Source organism: Myxocyprinus asiaticus, chromosome 44, assembly GCF_019703515.2.
Source record: "Myxocyprinus asiaticus isolate MX2 ecotype Aquarium Trade chromosome 44, UBuf_Myxa_2, whole genome shotgun sequence".
NCBI classification, from domain to species: Eukaryota; Metazoa; Chordata; class Actinopteri; order Cypriniformes; family Catostomidae; genus Myxocyprinus; species Myxocyprinus asiaticus.
In genome coordinates, this window is record NC_059387.1 from 11,394,784 (window position 1) to 11,420,923 (window position 26,140).

At 38.8% G+C, this 26,140-nt stretch overlaps 1 protein-coding gene across 4 annotated transcripts in view; it reads left to right on the forward strand.

The window, feature by feature from the left end:
• nrp1a (neuropilin 1a) overlaps positions 1 to 26,140 on the forward strand; it is a 90,631-nt gene that overhangs the window by 13,401 nt on the left and 51,090 nt on the right. For all 4 annotated transcript variants that reach the window (XM_051687662.1, XM_051687663.1, XM_051687664.1 and 1 more), the window contains one exon: positions 13,869 to 14,050. In XM_051687662.1, coding sequence (XP_051543622.1) covers positions 13,869 to 14,050 — 182 coding nt within the window. The remainder of the gene's footprint in view (positions 1 to 13,868; positions 14,051 to 26,140) is intronic.

A 26,140-nucleotide genomic window follows, 5' to 3' on the forward strand; every position in this document is an offset into this window, starting at 1 on the left:
TCAATGTGTATTTTTGAAGATGTTGTCTTTTGTGGTAAATCAGGTGGTGAAATCTAATTCTCATTTGAGTGTAGCCGAGGGTCGTCAATCTTCGTTTTTTTCTCGACAGCATCAGAAGTGAGTTTGATTGTTAGAAAGAGACAGTAATGAATGGGAAAAAGGGCTGTCTGACTGAGTTGAGGCAGTTCACATGTCGCTCGCCGCCCCTTTTGTTTGCTTTTCTCTTGGTCTTGTCTTTCAGTGGGTTGGTGTTCCTTTTAGGGGGTTTGTCTGTGTGCGAAGGTAGCAGTTTTCACACACTGTAATTTGCTATTACATACAGTAATCACACAGGTTGCAAACTGACCTGTTTTTAAATTAACCCCTTGGTGGGATTTAGTGCTCTTGTAATGTTTCAGCCTTGATGCCAGCTTAAGTCTGTGAATCCTTTCTATCCTCTCCTCTTTGCCAATTTTCAACAAGTCTGCCAGTCATAGCATGCATACTGAGCTGATTACCTTTGACGATGTCTCCAAGTTGGCAGAGGCAATGTAGGTTTGTGAATGGAGAGGTCAGTTTGCCCTCCAAACTTTGGCATTGGCGCTTTGATCAAACTGTCGCACAACAAGCACCACACATATACATGCTCACACTTTGCCCGCTCTACAACGGAATGCAACGGAGTTGCGATGGAAGGAAAGCAACACACCACCTGGTTCTCTCAGCGTGTGAACTCTAGAGTGTGTGATTCTATGAGCTTCATTTCCCTTTTAGAGAAAACGGACACACTGTTGGGAAAGAGAAGAGATAAAGAGTCAAAATCACTGATAACGAATAGGACACAAAGAAAAGGGCAATTTGTCAAATGTCTAGACACTGAAACAAACGTGGGAGATTTTATATAGCAAAGATTCCTCATTTGTTTTCATTCTTCTTCATTGAAATTTGAATTTGGCATCTGAAGGATGTGTGTGACTGTGTTAATCCTAATTTGTTGTGTCATTGTTAACCATGGCATTGTTCCAGTGAGCTATGATGCTGACCTGGCCAAGTGCAGTACTATGTAGCCATTCCCTGTCCTCATTCACCATCAGTGAATGAGCCTGAATAAGGAGGTAGACAAAGGGGATGAAGGGGACTAGACAGACAAGGAAAGTAAGCTAATTGAATCACTCCCAGTGCAGTTATAAGCACTGAAAGAAAGGATGAGCTTGACATGAGACAGAAGAAATCTAAATGGATCCAAGACGTAGCCTAGAGGGACCCCATGCTCATCCATTAGCCTGTAGCATTCTCTCTGCTACAGAGAGTTTCCATCTCTCTTACTTCCTATGAAGTCACCCCCAGGTTTACCTCCACTTGACCTCCCTCAGCATACTAGAGAGCATGCATTAGACTGCTGTAAATATATGGGGCAGACAGTTTAGTAATAGTCTTGTTTATTGTGTGCAAGCTAGTCACTCTTTGTCTCATGTACTGTACGTGTGCAGTCATTATCTGGATCTGAATTTATCCCTGCTCACAGAGTCAGTAGGTCATTTCCTATCCTTCAGCTCATGCTGGCTGTGCCAATTTGGATTTGTGGATCATTTTAATAATGCAACTACTGTAGATATACATCTTTACTAATTGCCCGTTTATTCTCTTTTTCGCTCAGAGACTAGTGACATGGGTCTGACATTCTAGCCTGCAGGATCTTGTAGTATATCTCCAAATAATTGTGGCATAGTGTTTTTAATTAAAGATGGTGCACGCCTGACCCTGCCCATACCCAACTTCCTCCCTTTGTCAAACTCAATCCACATCCTATTCTATACCTTGAATTCTCATCTTCTTAACCATAGACCAATCTTTAGTGGGGCCAAGGATACTCTGGCCCAGTAATAATACCTGCTATCAGGTGTCAAGACAGGACACATGGTGGCTATTCTCTTAGTAATGGCCAGTAAAATGGGCTCCTGACAGAGACCGAATGAAGACCTGTGTCCCTTGTACACCTTAAAGTGCAATTTATTTTTCAATTGTCCTTTTCTTGGACTATAGTTTTTTTTTTTGTTTGTTTTTTCTGTCTTTCTCTTCTTAGTAGAATAACAGTGAATATACAGTATATTGCTAACATAACCTATTATAACATTTAAAATAGCTGTATGTTAATGTATTAATGCAAAAATATTTGCACTGGTCAAATATAAAATCCAAAAATATTTTTTTTTTACATTTCTTCTCCTATTTGTTCAAGTCCAACCAAAGACAACAATGTTATTGGTTAGAGTTTATTAGAAATTTCCTTTTAGGACATAAAAATAGACACAAATGTGACAATCATTGACATACAGTAAGAATACAGAGCTATACCATTAATGTGGATAGCATAGCTCAGGTAATTTGATCTTGGAAGAGTGTGATGATAAAGCTTTTAAGTTCATATTGAAATATGTGACTTTGGATTGCAGAATCTGGTATCTTGGTAAATCTAAGCACAGTGTCTGACATTGTTGAGATCTTTTTTTTTTTTAACTCTAGAGGAAAATCTGATTGGCAGGAGACTTGAGCAAAATCTCCATTTGCTCCTCATATATAGTAATGATGTTGCTTTTAAGTTGAAACGAATGAGATATTAAAGAGGTCTCAGTTATGATTTTTCTTTCTTTGGGCATTCAAACGGATAAACTTCAAGATTGCTATATGAAAAAAAAACATTACTTAGCTCTGGCCCAGTACATAACTTACAGCACAATTTACAGCAACTTTCTTCCCCAGTTCTTTGTTGCAATGGGGGTAAATCTCTGAGGTGAAGGTTAGCCAACATAGTGCAGTTCCTCGTCATATCCTGTCAGTGGATGATACACAGATATCCATCCTGCCCTGCTGGTTAATGACAGAACTTCCTCAAGCTCATTCAGCTGTGTTTATAAAGGATAATCCGGGGATTGTACATTAGCAAAGAAGCGTGGCGCTCTGATGTAGCCTAAATGTGCTCTATGCTGTGCCTCGTTTAGTATAGCACGTTTCACTTAATCAGTAAATGCATAGTAGCCATTTTGCCCTCTGGGTAGAACACTAATTAAATGCACTTGCTCCTTCCTCGAATGAGAACAGGATGTTAGAGTCTAAATGGGGGCATTTTATGGTCTAATATGCCTTCTTTGTTTCTTCGAATTCAAAACTGAAGCTTTTTGTGTTCCAGCAAAATTGCTTTAATGGATAGCCTCCTGGCACATGATTGAGGAGGGAGAGACAGAATGGTTTGCTGATGTGCACCATTGTCAACCCGATCTCATGAAAATTCGTACATAATTTACAAGTTATCTATTTCATATGTTGTCGCATAATGTTGTTCGCATAAACTCGTACGACTTCATCACGTGCAAATTCCTAGATATCTAATGCAGATGTAAGCGTGAGTTCCGCGCACGAGGTGTTAAGGACATACTTATTAATATTATGCCCTTACCTAAACCCCTTATCTAAAACTAACCGATCAGTAGAGTGTGTAAACCTGATAGCAAGCTGTTGTGTGTGACAGAAGCAAGTTGTCACGTAATCCCCGTGTTTGCACTGACTCTTATTTTGAAATTCTTGTTCAGTTCCTGTTTCCTGTGTCAGTTTTGTAGTTTTTTCATGATTGGTTCTCCCTGATTGTTTCCCCAGGTGTTCTTCATTCCCTGATTGTTTCCACAGGTGCTCCTTGTCTTCCCTTGTGTATTTAAGCCCTTGTTTCCCCTGTTTAGTTTGTCAGTCTTTACATGTGTTTTCATGTTCTGTGCCTGGTTTCCCATGTTTTTATGTTTCGTTTAATTCTGAGTTACTTTGTTCACCTTTTGATTTTCATTAAAGCCGCAGTTAGATCCTCATTCCTCGTCTGCCTTGTCACACAAGTAATTGTCGCGTAATAGACTGAAACGATGTCCAGCGACGTCATTGGCTGTAGTGAAAGTCGTAGGAATTCAAAAAAATGCAGTTGCACGATATTATACGGATTAGCCAAATTTAGAAAAGTCGTACAAATCCTGACGATTTTGCCGTGAGAGTGTGTTGAACATTGTAGAGGAAAATTAACAATGTAGTAGTACCACAGTGTGCTATTTTGTTTTGTGGTCCGCTACATTTTTCCTTTCAAATAAAAAAGAAGGAACAACAAGTTTAACTTTTATTATGAAGGACATGCTATTGTGACATGTTTCACATGTGCACATCTCCAAAACTGGTCAGAGTTTAAATTGCTGGAGCAGTTATCTCCTTTCTTTTTTATTTTCTTTCTCAGCTTTTACTGCTACCTCTTTCATTGGTGTATTTAGCTATTAAAGACTGTAGTGAAAGTGCCAGCGGTGCAGTATGCAATAATTTGCTTCAAATACTGGAATTCATTAATGTGATTGTTGGGAATCTGTGACTCTCAAGCAGCCTAATTAGAAGCGCTAATGAACGCGGACACACTAAATCCATCAATGTTAATCATAATTGCCGTTTACGAAAGCATGCAGCGTGGTCTCCTGCACGCGCCCATTTAAAATTGATTAGTATCTAAAAATATGTCTCACACATTAACAAGGATGCTTAGGATCTCTGTGACTATGGCTACAGGGTTGGTGTAATTTACTTTAAAGGAATGGAAAAGTATTAAACTACTTGACATGTCCACACCCTTTGCCATCCCCATAACACATGCACTTTGTGCTACCTTTGTCTAAAGGGGCTCCCATATTCACTTGGGTTTAGGAAAGAAGACAAACTATTGGGTGGCTGCCATTGTTTGGATAGACACGTCAAATGATTTCATGAAAAATTGATGGGGAACAAGAAACATGATTTGAAGCTGTTAGTTTAAGAATTCTGAAGAACTTGGGAAATATTAAAGAGACAAAAATTATAGTTAAATAGTGAAGTTTCTAGTACTGTAACAATTTTACATAAGTGCAGCTAAGCCACTGCACTGTTATCTGAAAACTCATGGCTAACTTTGTAGCCAGAGCCTGAGATAATGCCCCTCCCTCTACATGCTGCAACAGTCATGTGTAAGTTAGTAACTCCATCGGGGACTATTCTCATTCTCTGGACTCCGGTCTCAACCCCAACTCGTTCTTTCCTCGTCTGTCTCATTAACAGTGTGAGTGACAGTGGTGAGGTTATTATCATGAGAAACGCAGCTAGCAACTTCAGGAGCCCATTACTTTAGGACAGAAGGCTTGGTTAATGCTTGTCACATGCCATGAAGAGCAGTTGACAGTTTTGGTGAGCAAAAGGCAATCTTGTCCCCTAAAGGCTTGAGCTGTTAAAACAGCAAACAATTCTTGCTTCATGGAAATGTTAACCTTGTTCAGCATGTAGCGAGTTTGTTGGTGTTTTTTTGCTAGCACTTGATGTTTGGGTCAGAATCCCACAACCGTTTACAGCTTTACATGTTTACACTTTCTTGTGAACAATGAAGGCTTGTCATCCCTAAGCCATCTTCATGTAAAAGGAAGAGTTGTTAAAAGCGCAAATGTTTCGTAAAGGGCATGCTGAACCTAATCTTTCCCTATGGTGATGGATAAAGTGATCTGTTCTATTGTAGATCAGGCCTGAGACTGGCATCACCATGATCATATTTTGTTTCTGTGAAAGCTTACAGGGGTTTAGGTGACAGGGTTCTTTGGATTGGGACAGACACTATAAAGGTGTGAGTATGAGATAAATTGTTAGCTTGTGGTTGATTGTTTTAACCCCAGGCATGCGAATAAGAGCTACAGTACTATTTCCATCTGACCCTTTTGAATCGCATGGCCTGTACTCTCCCTGCATACCGGCTTTTTCCTACCACTTTGCAAGGCAGTGAAGCGAAAGTCTCAGAGAATTAGATTAATTCTTTTTGTTTTAATTTCCCCTTTGGATAGGCGGGCTATTTTCACCATTATTATTGTGTATGTGTGTGCGTGAAGACTTTGTGGTGGTTCACAAGAACAGCCCAGCAAAGTTGAAGAGGGCCACAGGTAGAGGAGTGCCAAAGAGAAAGGAGGGAATGAATTAAAAACAATCTGTCTGCTGTCTCTTCTGGGGCTGTAAAATGAAGCGGGCGGAGGTCGGGTGGCACGAGAAGAAGGTTTAAGACCTGGGGCAGGTGGAGAGGTGTCTGGTTTGAGAAATTGGGACTCGGTACTTGATGGGAGTGCTTTAAACCTCCCTTCTTGGCTTCGGGGGCCAAACGGCATTTTCAAATCGGTCCCTGCTGTTTGCTCTCGCTCTGTTAACGGCAAACCTCATCTCCCAGTCTCAGACCCCTGCAAGTTTCCAAAGAAATAGATTAGCGAATCTTGTTCCCCACAGACAGTTCTGCTTGCTGGGAGAAAGTCATTCTCAGAATATAAAATGGCTTCTGCAGGCAATCATATAATGCTCTGCAGATGATTAGCAAGGCCAAACTGGTGCTCAGAATCCACAGAGCTTGTGGAACAGCTGGGATCAAACTCTGCAGAATGATCTGGCTTTCCTCGCCTGTACTGATTAGTCTTTATAAAAAAGAAAGGAATGGGAATGTGGCTAGAATGGCTGAAGACACTTTTTCTATATGAGCAGCACTAGCCTTAAGGCTACTATTGCATTCCCATCTGCATCTTATTCTTATACCTCCCACTTCAACTTTACAAGGTCGATCTGTGTTAGGGAGCAAGTGCCGTGCCTGACTAAGAAAAATGCCATAAACAAGGTTTCTGAAGGTGTTAAGATATTCTATGCAGACAGGAGAAGTCAGTATGCTGTTTTTCTAATCCTCAGTGAAAAGGATCTCTCGAGGAAAGCTTGTAGTATACTATAATGTTACCTCCGCTGTGACTATGGTTGTGCAACAGTGACTGTAATTCTGTGACAGACTGCTGCAATCTGATAACACACCTTTGATTCTCACAGCACTACTGAGGAGAAAACGGTTTCGTAAACCCATCGAAATCTACAGCAGCAGAAGGCCTGCATCAAATTTTCAAAGATTTGGGTTTGCTTGGGCTTACCTGGGTGGGATTTAAAGTAGAGAGAATATCTGTGTTTGTGTGTGTGTTCAGGTAGAGGTACAGTATACTGCAGCATGCCATGAGAGCAGGGTGCTCTCTGATGCTTTCCACCAATGCACTGGGATGCTACTGTCAAAGATCTTCATACATTGCTGCGCCAAAAGTCTTTTCAAGCTGCTTTGAGTCCATTTTTTGATAATTTGCACACTGCAATACTCTCACTTAAAAGTGTGTATTAGCAACTTGCATGCTGCCTTGCATGTGTCAGCTAACATAACATGATTTACCTAAGTAGAATATTCCTGAATCGAACTGAATTGGAACAACATTTCCATCAAATAATCATTAGTCAAACCCTATTCTGAACCCTAAACTTGCCCCTAAAAGCAAAGGGAAAGGATTGGTTTATAAAAATTATTTTGAAGCCCCTAACCTAACCTATTCCAAACCCTGAACCTAACCCTAAATACTGATTGGAATTTTTGTCTAAATGCAAAAATGTTTGGCAGTGCATGTTAGCAACATATTTGTTGGTCCTATAACAACAATCCCCTCATTTCCCTCTGATCTTAAAGATAGTGTATGGTTTGGGATTGGGTATGGCTGTGATTGCCTTATGAGAGTGTTGTTCCCAGACAAACAGTGGGTTTTGATCCGGGAACATGTCTAGATTTGTGTGTGGAGGCCTACATCCGAATTACACCAAAATAATGATGTTAAAGATCATCACTGTTGGGCCTCATGTATTCAGATAGAAGACAAAGGCAGGCCTAACACAGTTGTAAAACCTAACTCAGCCCCCACATACCAAGTCATAAATTTTACTGATAAAAATCGCACCAAAATCAAACAAAGGGAGTCCAAAACAGACTACAAATCCCATGAAGCCTTGCTCACTAAAGAATCAAACTCTCAACTCCTATTGGATGAGGCACACGACAGAACGCATCTCAACCATGACATCATCAGGAGTAGAAATACCTCTGAAATGCTTCTGGGATTTGCTTCCAGCAACTTTGCTCGCCGTGTGTAGACACAGCTCATCGCTGCTCTCAGGTGCAGCCTCGTGGCACAAGGAAGTAACGTCTGACTTGAAACTGTGGCCATACAATCTCCATCTCGCTGGACGAGTTGAGATTACTCTGTGTTCCACCGAACACTCATTCTGCATCCTCATGCAATTCAAGTAAGAGGTTTACGTCTGGGCAGAGATAGAATATTATAGTGTGTTATTCTTGTGTACCAAAGGTTATTGCTTGTACAGTTTACGGACCGTCATGTCCGCTCATTATTTATACTCAGGGTATTAATTATCACAAATTTGATTTGCTGTATTGTGGTCCAACCACATTGGACTGTTGTGCATTTCCGCCATCGTGGGTGAGACCGGCAAACTGAGTTTATCCATTAAAGAATCAAAGACCGGGACAGTTTACGAGCCGTCCACCACGTCTCTGAGTGATAAACTAACAGCTGCTTCCTCTCCCACGATCGCGAAACCGGCTTTGGGGCCGTCACTTTATTCTCTCTCTCTCTCTCGTACTAACCACACACACACACACGCACACGCGCGATCCCTCACAAACATTCACGGACACATTTTTGGCTAGTAGATAGCTTCATGATAAAGCTCAGCTTTGTCCCTAAGCTATCATATATGCGGATACACGCGGTAACTGGAGAAGCCATTGACTGGTTTCTCTCCGCCCACATTCGCGGCCATATTCTCTGGCCGGAAGTCTCACGTGACATACTCTCCACGAGAGTCACGTCTGCCATTTTGTGCGCGTCCCTCCTTACACACACACACACACACACACACCCACTCGCTTTCTCTCACACACACACACACACACACACACACTCTCATGTGTTATAAGATTATTTTGATTTCCATATCTAATCATATCACTGTTTAGTTTGTAGTTGTAAGTCGGAAGTTTATTGACTGCATTGTATTAATTATTAATTGATATTACTGCATAAATAAACGTTGTTATATTACAAAGAGAAGTGTTTTGGTTTGTTTTGCATACACCTGTGTCATGCTGACGGGATGTCAATGCTTGGATTCAAGCCTTCATTCATTGTTTTTTTTCCCGAAAATCGATATTCTTCGGATGTCGATTTTCCTAAGAAAACAATCTAATATTGAGACTGTTATACTATCTGTTTATTAGTCCCTGATTCCAGGGTGGTGCCCCATCAATGTTAATCCTTATTAATATTCTATTGATTTTTGATAATTGATAATTATCTTTGATGATTGTTGAATTTAAATGATCAATAAGCTAGTGTTAATTTTAATTAATGTTTCATCGATGTTAACAATTAACGATTATCTTTGATAATTGTTGATTTAAAGGATTAGAAAAAGCTAGCATTGATTCTCATCAATGTTCTATTGATTTTAATAATTAATAATTATATTTGATAATAATTAATTATTGCTAATAACCAAACCCGCTCCTAAACATAGTGCACTACATTTACTGGAGCCCCATATGAGGTTTTAATGAGTTCGATTCAATTAATTAATTTACATTTTAATTAATAACTAAATAAATAATTATTAATTATTTCTGATAGTAACACTGATCTAAACAACCAGTAAAGCCCTTCATCACCATGAAGCTTTTCATCTGTTTGTCATCTCCTCTAATCTTGAAAAAACATTCTCCTAGTGCCCTACATCACTGACCCTACTTAAATGAGTCGAACTTGAGCCAGAATGATGACAGAAAACAATAGAAGTCTTTGGAGAGTTAATGGCTGCTTTTTATGGCCACCGTGCCATAAAGCCAGTGTGTAAAAGTTTAAGTGCACTGGCTGGATTCCTGTGTAAATGTACCATGATGGGGCTGAAGGTAGAAGGTAGTTCTCCTGCGCAGACTGATAAAAGAGAAGAGAAGAACAGAGCGTGTTTGTGCAAGTGCAGGAGTGCTGTTTCCACAGCTGGCCTTGAGAGGAAGAGGGCAGGGAATGAAAAATAGAACAGCGTGCAAAAAATGCCACCATGCACAAATAGCAGACCCAAGCCAAATAGAGTGAGGTCATCGTTCGGCAAACGTCATGTGAGCAGAGACTGCTTGGATAAAGCTGCCTGAAAAGAGCAATGGGTCTCTATGTGTATGTTTGCACATGTGTGTTTGTGTTACATAGATTTTTACATGCCAGTACATTCTCTAGCATGTTTAAAGAGGGGGTGGTCTTGCATTACCTGACAGTTTAAGTCGTTTTCAGTGTGTGTATATGGTATTACAGCGGTGGCACTCTTTTCTGCTGTGACTGATGGAGATCTAGGACTCTTCCATCAGGCCAGCCAAGCAAACAGACACGGGTGAAGTCATCTCTACATTACCGGCCCCTCAGGGGACCCAATTTCAGTGAGTGGCACGGTTCTCATATTTCGTCCCCTCCATTCGCACACATTCGGTATCATGCCACCCCCAATGGTGCAAAACAAACCAACCTTTATGTCACTGAGCACACAATATGGGATGCACCCCCATTTTAACATCTCCCTAAAGCCCCCTGGACACATACTAGCACATCGACACACTACGGTTGTCTGTGGCACCCTCGTTAAATTTTCACACATTTCCCCCATAATGTGAGGCAGGTGGAAGAAACCATTTTTACTTGGGTCTTCCATTGCATATCTAGGCTTTTATACACATTCATTGTATATATATATATGTACACTGGCACCAAAAGTTTGGAATAATGTACAGATTTTGCTCTTATGGAAATAAATTGGTACTTTTATTCACCAAAGTGGCATTCAACTGATCACAATGTATAGTCAGGACATTAATAATGTGATAAATTACTATTACAATTTGAAAAGAAAAATCAGAACTTCTTAAACTAATTCAAAGAATTCTCATATAAAAAAAATAAAAAATCATCCAAGTGCAGCAATGACAGCTTTGCAGATCCTTGGCATTCTAGCTGTCAGTTTGTCCAGATACTCATGCAGCACTTGCCATAGATGTGGCTGTCTTGTCAGGCACTTCTCACACACCTTACAGTCTAGCTGATCCCACAAAAGCCCAATGGGGTTAAGATTCATAAAACTCTATTCCAATTATCTGTTGTCCAATGTCTGTTTCTTTACCCACTCTAACCTTTTCTTTTTGTTTTTCTGTTTCAAAAGTGGCTTTTCTTTGCAATTCTTCCCATAATGGCCTGCACCCCTGAGTCTTCTCTTTACTGTTGTACATGAAACTGGTGTTGAGCGGGTAGAATTCAGTGAAGCTGTCAGCTGAGGACATGTGAGGTGTCTATTTCTCAAACTAGAGACTGTGATGTACTTATCCTCTTGTTTAGTTGTACATCTGGCCTTCCACAACTCTTTCTGTCCTTGTTAAAGACAGTTGTCCTTTGTCTTTGAAGACTGTTGTGTACACCTTTGTATGAAATCTTCAGTTTTTTGGCAATTTCAAGCATTGTATAGCCTTCATTCCTCAAAATAATGACTGACTGACGAGTTTCTAGAGAAAGCTGTTTCTTTTTTGCCATTTTTGACCTAATATTGACCTTAAGACATGCCAGTCTATTGCATACTCTGGCAACTCAAAAACAAACACAAAGACAAAGTTAATCTTCATTTAGCGAACCAAATAGCTTTCAACTGTGTTTGATATAATGGCAAGTGATTTTCTAGTACCAAATTAGCAATTTAGCATGATTACTCAAGGATAAGGTGTTGGAGTGATGGCTGCTAGAAATGGGGCCTGTCTAGATTTGATCAAAAATGACTTTTTTCAAATAGTGATTGTGCTGTTTTTTTACATCAGTAATGTCCTGACTATACTTTGTGATCAGTTGAATGCCACTTTGGTGAATTAAAGTACCAGTTTCCTTCCGAAACAGCAAAATCTGTACATTATTCCAAACTTTTGGCCACCAATGTATATATAGGTGTTTTCTTAAACTTCGGGAATGTTTAGCACTGTGAATTTCTAGAAAGTAAAGTTTCTTAATAATTTTTTTAAATTTGTCTACTAACAATGTCCAACATGGATGTATATGTAAATGCATCACAGGAGATTAATATAATTTGTGTCATTTTTTATGAGTCATGAAAATTCCCCCACAATATAATTTCTGAGGTGGAAATGACAGTTTTGGAAATTACATTTTAAAAATTTCTGAAATAAAATTGCCTCCTTTCATGCTCTTCACTGACACTTTTGTTGACTCTGTAAACAAGTACACAAATTTTTGAAGAAAGAAAAAAAAAATTAGGGGCACACTCATTTTCACTCAATAAATATTGAAATGGTTTGTTTATTTCACGATTTGTTTAAATTATCATAGTTTTAAACATGTAATAATAAACATTTTTATTATGGATTTTCATAGTTTAATATTGAACGTTTAGGTCTGGGACAAGGCCAAAAGAGTAAAATCTATCCAAAAAAAAAAAAAAAGGCATTTGAAAAGTACCAAAAATAAATTATGAAGGCATGGCAAAAAGTTTAACGACACCTTCATTAACAAAAAGAAAAAAATCTATTTGTTTTGATGAAAATCTCTAGGACATTAAATGGCCCTGAGTTGAGGAAATACGAATTGTATCATGCACAAGATAAAATAAACTTAATTCAATTAGCAAACAGTTTGTTTCTTGTTTTTAAGAATAAACCTCACAAAATTTTGTAATATTTCTCTGAAAACAAGACTTGATATCTTATATCATTAGACCAAAATACCGATTAAGAAAATAAATTTTGCAGTGTGCTTTCCTAATAAGCTTTGAGAATCAACACCATGATTCTTCAGTATGAAAAGGAAGAGACCGTTCCAGCACCCCATGATGCTTCGCTCTCCTCTCTTCCCGCTGCTCTTGTGGGTTACGAGTGTCAGGGGTGATTAAATGCCATGGAAACAAGACTCCGCTGTCAATCATATTGCACGCTGAGCCTATCCACGATTGAAATTCACCAGTATAATATCAGTATGCACAGTGTATTGTACAGACTAAAAACACACAGATCTGCGTGAGGAGCATCCACATCAGCTTTGGTTTTCATTCCATCTTGCTCACTAACTGTGGCAGGACCACCCACCCACTTTCGACTTGTATTACAGACACAACAGTGGCGAGCATATGTGCATGCGCATATTTCTGTGTGCACGTGCTGCATCGTGTGCAACGGTCTCCTGAACTGTCGCTGACTCAATTATGTGGCAGCACAAGCCAATAGCTTTAGGGTTGCAATTCTATTTTGAGGAGAAATGGAGCTTGCATGTGTGTGTGTGGAGTCAACACATGTGTCTTATCATACTAGAGCTGCCGTTCACAAACAAGCAAAGACACTTACACAACTTGACAATCTGACATGTTAAGTCAACTCACAGTATAACCATCTGCTGTCATTATCACAGTGATTTGTGTCTGTCTCAATTGCTTTCCCTCTACCACATACACACTCATTTACATTACTGTACGTTTTACTTGCAGCAAGTATAGCACATATTTAGGAAGCCTTTATTCTTAGATAGGATATTTGCACTGTCCTAAGGACTTTATCATTGTTTATATACAGTAGAGCTCCATACTACAGTATGCAAATCACATGCAAATTGTGAAATTTTTATCTTAGACTATTTATTATTTTATTGAATCGGTCCAACTGATTCATAAAGCGATGTAAATCAATGTAATGTAAAGGGAAGCTCACACAATTAAAAGAGGCTGCCGATTTGATGTACCATTGTTTTCTAGTAACACGAGGGACTTCTAGAAACACTATTTGTGATTCGTTTTTTAACCAGTTTGAACCGAATAACTAGAATGAATCAGTCTTCCCAATGCTACTGCTTCCAGCTGTGTTTATGTTAATAGTTTAGGTAGTTAACAGTTTAAATGAACAATTCTCTGTCTTTCTGTCTGTGCAGATATGACTATGTGGAAGTGAGGGATGGGGTGGATGAGAGCGGGCAGCTGGTGGGGAAATACTGCGGAAAGATCGCCCCCTCTCCTGTGGTCTCCTCTGGGAACCAGCTCTTCATTAAGTTTGTGTCGGACTACGAAACACATGGCGCTGGCTTCTCCATCCGCTACGAGATCTTCAAAACAGGTGAGCACCTGAAGACCTCCAGAAAAGAATGACAGAAAGAAAGAATTGATTCATTCTCAAGGGTGAAATCACTGTAACACACGGTATGAAGAGGCTTATTGCTTTTATAAAACACATATGATAAAAGACACCAATATTCAATAAATGTATTCACAATAAACAACACTTCTGCCTCTGTTCATTAGCCTAATTGGTGATATTGTAGATGAAGTGCATTAATACAGAATTCAATTGCTGTCACAAGTGTGCACATATCTTTTATTTTACAATGAATTTTAACATGGCTCGTGCAGTTTGATTTTAAAAATGGAACTGTCTGTCTTAAAATAAAATAATTAGGCAAGATACAGACAAGGTAGGAATTTACTGCAGGGGAGAACATCGACCATATGAGGACAGAGACACTTTGACCACTTCCTAGTGATTCTTAGTCAGGCCCAGTGGGAGAGTTGCCTGAGGAGATGAGATCACATGATAACATAGACTCTGAGACCTTCAGGGTCTCTCTCTCTGGCACCGTCTGGCCTACAGAGACACACAGATACACACTCAAGGACTGTCGGTCTTATCTGGTGATGTCACGGCAATAAGCAGAAATTTCCTGTTGTTCAGATCTGTTTCCTGTGTTTGAGGTAGGGATAGAGACGCAGAGAAAGCGAGAGGGAGAAAGAATGTGTGTGTAACCCAGGACAGGTGCAGTAGACATCATGGCCAAATACTGACCCTGGTCAACACAGAGTTTGACCTCAGGATGAGATGAATGTTCTGTGGGGATTTATTTTAATCTTTATTGTCTGTTTGTGTTCATGTGCGTGTGCTTGTGTGTGTGGAGGTTCCATAGTAAAAAAAAAATTTTAAATACATTTTACATCTTTAAAGCTGTAGTGTGTCATTTCTGTGACACTAGCATGAAACAGCATTGCAATAGTAAACATTCTTTGCAAAGTCTTTCTGTAAAAAAAACAAAAAAACAAAAATTTCTATAAGAACTCAAATATTTCTCATCAAATTCTTCTTCAAGATCTAGGCTAATTATCTGGGCTTTGCTATCCACATTAATTTTATGGCTGTATACTCATACTGTATTACAACAATTGTCTTATTTGTGTCTATTTTTATTTTTCCTAAAATTATAGGAGAAACCTCAATGATAAAATTGACATTTAACCTGTTAATTAAATCTCTACAAAATCAGAGCTACGAAAGAGCAGCCTTTGAGCAGTACATTTTCCTCTGGGTTCATAGCCCCCATCCCCCTACACACTTTAGCTCTCATCAATATCATCAATAAGTTTCCCACAGTATTCCATTATCTTAGTGCTGGTTTTCTTGAACTCATCTTCTTGATGTGTCTGATTGGAAACAAGGTTCCTCTGGAGAGAACATATACATCTGAAACAAATCAACTTGCTCTGTGCAGTCCAGGGGTCTACCAGATACTCTCAGCCAGGGTTTGCTTCCTAATGCTGGATGTGTTCCTTCAGATAACTTTTCTCGTTTCTCAGCATAGGTGGACCACTAGATCCTGTGTAAATGACAAACAGTGTATTTTTGGAGTCCAAAACATGGGAAATTGTTGAGACTATGCAAATTCCACTAAGTGCCAAGCACACAGCTACATATTCAAATAAAAACACAGAGACAGTGAAAAAGCAAAGGAAAGAAAGTGAGAGGACAGTGGAGTGGGGGAAGTGAATAACAAAAGAAAGGGAAATTGATTAGATAGCCTTGTCAACACCATCAGATGTGTGTGTATTGGTGTGGATGACATACAAGTAAACATAATGATTATGCACAGGTGTTGAGGCAGGTGTGCATGTATTCAAATGAGAGATGGTGGAACAATGCAACACCATTTAAACTGAGATAAAATTCATTTAAAGCTGCTACTGCACTTCAAGAGTTAAGATGTGGATTAGAGTTGAGATTTCACACCCATACACACATGCACAATCACACACAGTGTGGGCTACATTACTAGAAGCAGCAGTACAGTAACATCTAATTGAGGGTACACTGTTTTTTAAAGCTCTTAGATGGGTAAGCTGATCTCAAAAACAGGCATCTTCATCTTTATATGTTTCTATATGTTACTAAAGCCACAAGAGCCAAAAACACCATTTAAAGTCAATGTAAAATCAAAATGGACTATATACTTTCTTAATAGGTATTAATCCTGGTCTTAATCTTACGGTCTGTGTAATCTTTCATCAAAATGTAATGACTTGCTCTAAAAAACAACTTTCTTTTTTAGCTGACATCACCTAGACTTAAGTTTCACCTAAGGGTTTTAGGGGGGTTTGTAGCTTCGAACATGGCTCAGCCAATAGGATGTCAGAGACAAAAATATACTGTCATGTATTCCCTGTGTTTTTGCTTAGACTTTTATTTTGAAATTCTTGTTTAGTTCCCCGTTCCTGTTTCCTGTTAATTTTGTAGTCCTTTGTCATTTCTTTTTATGATTGGTTTTCCCCTGATTGTTTTCCCCAGGTGTTCCTCATTTCATTGTTTGCCCATTTGTATTTAAGCCCTCGTTTCCCCGGTTTCTTTGTCGGTCTTTACATGTGTTGTCATGTTCTGTGCTTGGTTTTTATATTCTGAGTTTCTTTGTTTATCCTTTTGTTAATAAAGCTGTGTTTAGATCCTCATTCCTTGCCTGCCTCGTCACAGATACATTTTATGAAGGATATGGACATTAGGTAAAATAAAAAAGAGAAAGACCTGAAGGAACGAGGGAGAGTGAGAGGAGGGAGCTAGTGTGAACATTGCAAGAGTGAAAGACAGAATAAACATGCTACACAAAAGGAGAGAAGAGTCTATTCAGAAAAAGTGTGAAAGTGACAAGAAAGTGAAGAGAGGCAGAAGATGAGGTGAATAGAGGGCGAGAAAGCCTGAAAGCTACACACACACACAGGAAAAGATAAGAGATGAGAATCTCTCCAGCGCAGCTATCTCTGAATGCAATCAAGCCTGACCCGAACACTGGGCAGAATGGCTATCTAACGAAGAGCAATCCTCAGGAGGCTTCATACCTCTATGGTTTCACATACATCATGTTCTTTCCCTCAGAGTTCCCTTACACCATCCCTAACAAGGGGTTTTTAGATGAGTTTTAGAAACTTGTGTATCCCATCCATGAAAAGAAGAGTCTGTAGTTATCATGTCATCCTGTCTTCCTGTAGCATCCCCTAAATGGCCTTTCGTGGGGTGACGTACGTTTTTAGTTAACAGCTCTGCAATTTTCAGAGCCACATCAAGTAGAATGGTGAAGGATGGCGGGTGTTTTGCAAGTGTTATCCAACTCTGAGGGGCGGAGTGAGGAAATGGATATACAGTGTGGGTGGATGGATGGGTGGGTGAATAACATGGGTGTGGGAATGAAAGATGGAGAGTTAAGGCACCTACATATTAGAAAGCTCTAACAGAGCTTTTGACTGTTGGGTACTGTATGTGTAAGATCCGATTGTGAGGGTGTGGAAAGACACGGTTAGTCAGTATGTTTACATGCACTTTAAAAGTTTGAGTTCATTTGGACTAAAACTGTAATTTGTGTTTTTAAAATGTCACGTAAAGGTTTTTTTAAATCTGCTACTGGAATTGCAAACTGGATTTTTGCAAAGTCGGACTAACAGACCAAGATCATGAGAATGTAGCTCAGCTTTGTCCAGCATCTATACATATTCATCGACCCACAACTGGCCTCAGTGTTGTGCGCATGCTCCGAAAGGTAAAGTGTGAAGTGTAATACTGCCACTTTTTCAGCTGATGACTTTCCTTAAAATACTCGATCACGCAGTGTGTCATGTATACTTGGACAGCAGAAGAATTTCACTCGACAACGCAAAAACCCTCTGGAGCTCCATTATAACTGTTGATTATGTAGCTCGATTGTAAAGTTTGAAATCAAGAGGGAATAGAGTGAATTGAATTTCTGAAAGCACAACTATGCAGCATCTTTAAAGTGCTTATTGGTCAGTGGATACATACGTCAGAGTACTGTACATTCGTCAACCTTTGGTTGCAATAACGGAGCGTCACTTTTGCAAACCCTTGCACTATTTTTTGTAGGCACTCTAAAGGTTATGGTATATGTTTTTCACATGCGTACTACGATTGTTTTGTTATACTCTTTTAGCTCAGTCAATGGCAGCCGCTTGTGGCGGAGATGCTCAAAGATGTTCCGCCATGTAGAAAACTAAAGCATACTTTGTCCTTAAGACTCGCTCCACTATGCCGAAAGTCTGCGTCATCAGTGCTAGCTCATGTCTAGCTAAGCCATTTATCACTGAGATGTTATCTGAATGTCTTTATGATGGCACCTGTGTAAACAAGGCAGGATAAGGATTGTGTGTGAAGGGCAGTTTGTTCATTGTACACAGTTTGGTTGTTTTTTACTAGTTTAGTTGTTTTTTTTACAGGCCAGTGGCATAGGTCACATCTGGCAAAGCATGCATATCATTCTACAAGCCTGTCTTCTAAATACACCTCCCTACTTTACCCCTTCATTAACACTCAGGGCAAATGAAATCCAAGACACAAACTGTCTTTCTGTGTGTTACTTGCCCACTCTCATTCTCAAGGGGAACCATCAGCATGGCTGGCTGGCTAAATGATGTGTCAGCAACTGTGGAGTGTGTGTGTGTGTGTGTGTGTGTGTGTGTGTGTGTGTGTGTGTTCTAGGTAAACCCACAGCTGTGAGCTTAAATTTATGTTTGTAGGAAAGTGTGGCCAAATTTTGCTTCTCAAACTCTCATTGCGCCCATTAACCTGTCCCAGTGTATCCAGGGGCGTAAACGGTAAGGAAAAGTGTGTGTTGTAAGTGTGTGTGTGTGCAAATTAATTACTTTCCTTGCAGATATATGGAATATAAAAACAGTGATTAGCTCACTAGACCCACAACACCTTAAGCCACTTCATTTTAACTTCAGCATTATGCAAACTGTGGTATGCTGAGGAATCTAGGTGCGGTTTTAATGGCATTCACTGTAACGTAACACAAATCCCTTTACAGTAGCTGAGCCATGTTAGCGCATATATTAAACATTATGTGCAACACAGCAATGTAGCTTAATATGACCAATCTTTACCATTTACAGACAACTTTAGAGCTAAGCAAAACCCTGCTACCCTGCTTAAAACACGAGGTGGATTGCTGGTCTAGTTTGAGCTAGTTTAGTTACCTAAGCAGTACCCAACACTGCTCTTAAACCAGCAAACCAGGCCAGCCTGACCAATAAAAACCATCAAACCACCTTAGGCTGGTTTAAGCTGTTTATATTGTGCAGGGTGTGCTGTTAAAAAGCAATGTACTCAAATTTCATATTAGAAAGCATAAGTCTATGACACTTAGGGGGGTTTGTTTTCATTAAGAGGGGGCCTGCAAGTGATCTTTTAAACAACCATTGCCTCTGGCCTAATAAATAAACTGTGCAAATTCCATAGAGGCTGAAGGCTTCAGCCACTTCAACACACTGAAAAGATAAGCCCTGTGTATATACATTTGTACAGAGAAGCCTGTCAAATAAATCGTACTAGCTAACCATTAACGTCAGAATTAGCGCTTAGCTTCTATGAATTAACTGTGTGTGTGTTTTTTTTTTTCAATATCACTTCACTACTCTCCCATAAATTGTGGTGTTAAAGTATGAAGTTAGTTCAAAAGGACTTGAAAGTATTTGTAACTGTAAGAGGGAAAGAAAGAAAGAAAGAAAGAAAGAGTGTAGCTGGATGGCTCTCACAAAGCTTTATTTGTTTGGCTTGGGTTTACAGGCTCAAAGCCCTCTCGTTTCTCACCTCAAGTTTCCTCAGTCTTTCCCTTGTAAAGTTTTTTTTTTTTCCCAACTACTTGCAAATAACTACAGAAACAAACCAAAGGACATAGGAATGTGTTGAGGTTTTGAACATTTGTGGTTAGTGACAATAGCAGCATGTCTCTGTAGCCTTATTAGACTCACATGATCAGAAACGCACACACAAAAATCCTACAACCCCATCACAATGTGTAAACAGCAATAGAGCATTTCAAATCTAGTCTTGAGTTACAGTGAAGAGCAGTGAAGCTACACAGTACTAGCTATATGGTTAAATGAAGTGGACCCAAGACTAAGGCTATTGCAATGGCAATTTTTTATCACCACGGTGGTTAAGGGCCATTTATTGTGGGTCATATAAACTTCAATGGCTAAAAAACTATTAATATACTGTAACATTCAACATGACCAAATATCAGTAAACAGGTGGACTATAATTAAATGGTCTTACCTTGGCGGAAGCATTTCAATTGTCAGATGTTTTTTTGGTTTTTTTTACCAACATTGTCTGGTTTTAAAAAGAACCTCATTGGGTTATGATGTCTCCAGTCGCACTGAATACACTTTCAGAAGCAGTGGTAATGTCGTCAATGAAATTACTGAAAAAACTGTTCAAGGTGTTTTTTTTATTTTTTATTATTATTTAATTCATGAAGACAAGATCAAAAATGTATATCATTCTATTTATTTCTAATTAAAACACAAGAAATAAGTAACACTGCAAGATATTACCAATGTACTAACAATGATTTAGAATAAGAAAATCCTTGTTGAAAAAATATGATTCAGTCTTAGTATTTTGGGTATTGCTCTGTCTCAGCTGTGTGAGCTTAAAGAGCTGAACACTGATAAACTAAAGCGCTTTACCTGTGGTTAGCTCACCTAACTCAAATGCATTCTATATCGTCAGCTATATCAACAACATACAGTACATGTAATATTACAACTTTCAGTACATCTCCATAAACAATGAAGCGAATGCACAGCTGAACTTGAACTAAGTTGTGTGCAAAATCCGTAACTTGCATTGTGAATTGGCCATTGGTGTAACAATATGCTATGTAGTGCAAAATCCTAAAGTCTCTAAAAACCAAAAGATTTAGCATGAAGAATCCACAACACAGTAACAAAGGAAATTATGCTTCACTAAAGTCATTAAATGCTATTATTTCAGGACTTTATTTCAGGTTTTCGTAAGGTCTTACATAAGTTGTTACATTTAATTGTCATCACCACCAGTGGTACTTCACCACTGAAGAAGGACAGTCAAATCAAGTTAAGTCAAGTCATTTTTATTTGTATAGCGCCTTTCACAACACACATCGTTTCAAAGCAGCTTTACATAAAATTATGCATTAACAGAAAATTAAACCATAATATCTATAATGTCTTAGAGCCATCATTGTGTAGTTTGATAAAATACGATTGTGAATTGTGTTTAAAAATAAGTAATTAAAAAATAATTGTATTTAAACCCCAGCGAGCAAGACGAAGGCAACTGTGGCAAGGAGCACAAAATTCCATAAGATGTTGGTTAATGGAGAAAAATAACCTTGGGAGAAACCAGGCTCACTGTGGGGGCCAGTTCCCCTCTGGCTAACATCATGAATATAATGCCAATATTACTTGGTTTATTAAATGGTTTAAAATTATTAAACTAAGTGTTAAGGGTCAGTGTTTAAACAAAGATTTTGTATGAACTGTAAGATTAATGACTAATGTCTTTGAAGTCCATCCTGGATTAACTATGTATTCAATCATAAGAGTGTAGTCCATTATTAGACCGAGGTGATGCAGGGAGAGATCAGTGAGATGCATCGCAGTTCAACCTGCCAGTAATTTCAGTGAGGTCTATCCTAGGTCCAAGGTTCAGGCAGTGGCATATGATGTATCCCATGTCTTATGGTTGGAGTTGGCATCAGTTCATCCTCTGAAGTCAATCGTAATAGACTGAAGTGATGTTTGGCTGGCACCAGCTGCTATTAGTCATCATCACTCAGCGACACGTAGCAGTGGATTCCAACACGAAGAAGGAATGGAGCTGGATCCAGCCGGTTCTGGTGACCTCAGGATTGGAGTCCCCAGGTTGAGACAGGGAAACAAACAGAATAATATTAGCACAGATGCCATTCAATTTATTGCAAATTTATAGATCACGATCAATGTTTCTGGTTTCTGGTTCCGGCAGACCTCACTAAAGAAGCCTAATTGTGAGTTGATGGATAAATTACAGGTGCATCTCAAAAAATTAGAATATCATGGAAAAGTTATTTTTTTTCCCCATAATTTAATTAAAAAAGTGGAACTTTCATATATTCTAGATTCATTACACATCACGTGAAATATTTCAAGATTTTTTTGTTTTAATCTTGATGATTACGGCTTATAACTCATGGAAATCAAAAATCCAGTATCTCAAAATATTAGAATGAAAAATGTATAATACAGAAATGTCGACCTTCTGAAAAATATGTTAATTTATGCACTCAATACTTTGTCGGGGCTCCTTTTGCACAAATTACTGCAAATAATTATTGCTCAGTGGTCCAAAGTCCTCTTTTCAGATGAAAGTAAATTTTGCATTTCATTTGGAAATCAAGGTCCCAGAGTCTGGAGGAAGAGTGTAGAGGCACAGAATCCAAGTTGCTTGAAGTCCAGTGTGAAGTTTCCACAGTCAGATTTCCTTTTCCAGCAGGACTTGGTACCTGCCCACAGTGCCAAAACCACTAGTAACTGGTTTGCTGACCATGGTATTACTGTGTTTGATTGGCTAGCCAACTCACCTGACTTGAACCCCATTGAGAATCTGAAAATGAGAGACAGCAGACCCAACAATACAGATGAGCTGAAGGCCGCTATCAAAGCAACCTAGGCTTCCATAACATCTCAACAGTGCCACAGGCTGATTGCCTCCATGCCACGCCGCACTGATGCAGTCATTCGTGCAAAATGAGCCCTGACCAAGTATTTAGAGCATAAATTAACATACTTTTCAGAAGGTCGAAATTTCTGTATTATAAATTCTTTATTCTAATATTTTGAGATACTGGATTTTTGATTTCCATTAGCTGTAAGCTGTAATCATCAAGATTAAAACAAAAAAAGGTTTGAAATAATTCACTTTATGTGTAATGAATCTAGAATATATGAAAGTTCCACTTTTTTAATTAAATTACGGAACTTTTCCACAATATTCAAATTTTTTGAGATGCACCTGTAGGTGTATGCCTGGCTAAATAGATGAGTCTTTAATCTAGACTTAAACTGAGTGAGTGTGTATGCATCTCGAACAGTGTTAGGGAGACTATTCCATAGTTTAGGAGCCAAATATGAAAAGGACCTTCCTCCGTTTGTGGATTTTGATATTCTAGGAACTATTAACAGGCCAGAATTTTGCGATTGTAATGAACATGATGGAATATAGCGTGGTAGATGGTCACTTAAATGATGCGGAGCTAGACCATTCAAAGTTTTGTATGTAGTTAACAGAATTTTAAAATGAATACGAAATTTAACAGGTAGCCAATGTAACAACGATAAAATGGGTCTAATATGATCATATTTCTTGGTTCTAGTCAGCACTCTGGCTGCTGCATTTTGAACCAATTGAAGTTTATTTATTGAACTTGCTGGGCATCCTCCCGGTAATGCATTACAATAATCTAGTCTTGAGGTCATGAATGCATGAATTCGTTTTTCGGCATCAGCAACAGAGAGCATGTGTCGTAATTTTGCAATATGTCTTAGGTGGAAGAAAGCTGTTCTACAAACATTGGTAAGGACAGATTGGTATCAAATATAACACCTAAGTTCTTCGCTGTTGAAGACGATGTAACAGAACATTCATCTAGAGCCAAATTATATTTTAGTGGCTTGTTTTTAGAGGTTTTTGGTCCAATAATAAGTACCTCTGTTTTGACGGAATTGAGTAGAAGGAAAATTCTGGCCATCCAATCATTTATTTTATTGATACACTCTGCTAATTTGGAGAATTGTGAAATTTCATCAGGTTTTAAAGAAATATAAAGTTGGGTATCGTCCGCATAACACTGGAAACTTATTCCACGATTCCTGATAATATCTCCCAGAGGAAGCATAAACAAGGAGAAAAGCAGAGGCCCTAAAACTGATCCCTGTGGCACTCCATACTTTTCTTTGGTTTGACAATTCCTCATTTACATAGACAAAGTGGTAGCGGTCTGCTAAATAGGACCTAAACCATGCTAATGCAAGTCCACAAATGCCAACATAATTCTCTAACCCAGTGGGTCCCAACCCTGTTCCTGGAGGACCCCCAACACTGCATATTTTGTATATCTCCCTTTTCTGACACACCTAGTTCAGGTCTTGGAGTCTCCACTAACGATCTGATGAGTCGAATCAGGTGTGTTTGATTAGGGAGATATCCAAAATGTGTAGTGTTGGGGGGCCTCCAGGAACAGGGTTAGGAACCACTGCTCTAGCCTATTCAAGAGAATGTCGTGATCTATCATGTCGAATGCTGCACTAAGACCTAAAAGCACTAGAAGTGAAATGCAGCCGCGATCAGATGATAAGAGCAAGTCATTTGTAACTTTGATAAGTGCAGTCTCTGTACTGTGATGGGGCTGAAATCCTGACTGAAATTGTTCATATATACTATTTCTCTGTAGAAATGGACATAGTTGGGAGGATACTACCTTTTCTAGTTTTTTCGACATAAACGGGAGATTTGAAATTGGTCTGTAATTAGCCAGTTCTCCAGGATCAAGTTGTGGCTTCTTAATAAGTTTTGATAACTGGCATTTTAAAGTTTCTCGGGACATGTCCTAAGGATTGCGAGGAGTTAATAATATTAAGAAGAGGTTCTGAGATTACAGGGAATACCTCTTTTAGGAGCTTAGTTGGTATGGATCTAACATACATGTTGTGGCTTTTGATGTTTCAATAAGTTTTGTTAGCTCTTTATGACCTGTGACAGAGAAGGTCTGTCATTGCATAATTCCAATTTTATTTCTGATTATTTCAATTTTATCAATAATGAAATTCATGAAGTCATTACTCTTGTGCTGCGACAGAATATCTGGTTCAGTTGAGGATTTATGCCTAACCAATTTAGCCACAGTACTGAATAAACACCTAAGATTGTTGTGGTTATTTTCTATGAGTTTGCTAAAATATGCTGACCTGGCAGCTTTTAGTGCCTGTCTGTAGCTACAGACACTATCCTTCCATGCCCCGTGAAATACCTCTAATTTTGTATTCTTCCACTTGCGCTCCATTTTCCGAGCTGCTCTCTTGAGAGCACAAGTATGATCATTGTACCATGGTGCAGGGATTTTTTTTTTAATTTTCTTTAATCGAAGGGGGGCGACACTATCAAGAGTGCTAGAGAAGACTGTATTTATATTTTCTGTTATTTCATCAAGTTCTTCTAGGCTTTGGGGCTTACTGAGTGTATGAGATAGATCCGGAAGATTATTAGTGAAGCTATCTTTAGTGGTCGAAAGAATAGTTCTACCTGAACGATAGCGTGGTGTAGATTGAGTAACATTAGCTGATCGCAGCATACAAGAGACGAGGTAATGATCTGAGATGTCATTGCTCTGCGGTAGAATTTCTATAGTATCAACATCAACTCCATCTGACAGGATTAAATCTAGCGTATGATTATGGCGATGAGTTGGTCCTGTCACATTTTGTCTGACTCCAAGAGAGTTGAGAATATCAATAAATGCTAATCACAATGTGTCATTTTCATTATCTATGTGAATGTTGAAGTCACCAATAATTAATGCTCTATCTACAGTAACTACAAGATCTGATAAAAAATGAGCAAATTCACCAAGGAAATCAGAATAAGGCCCAGGTGATCTATATACTGTAGCAAGGGCAAAAGACAACAGAGTTTTTTTATTTATATCTGATGGTGTCACATTAAGCATTATTAGTTCAAAAGACTTAAACTTATATCCTGTCCTCTGAGTAACACCAAAAACTTCACTGTAAATTGTAGCAACACCTCCTCCTCGACCCTTCAGACGAGGCTCATGTTTATAACAATAACGTGGGGGAATAGATTCATTTAAACAAATATATTCATCTGGTTTAAGCCAGGTTTTAGTCAAACAGAGCACATCCAAACTATGATTTGTAATAATTTAATTTACAATTAGTGCTTTGGTGGAAAGAGATCTAATGTTTAGTAGCCCTACCTTCATATGATGTTTGTCTTAAATTTTTTGTTTTGTTCAAGTTTGACCTTAATCAAATTTCTAAATGATTTAGTGAGAGTTTTGTG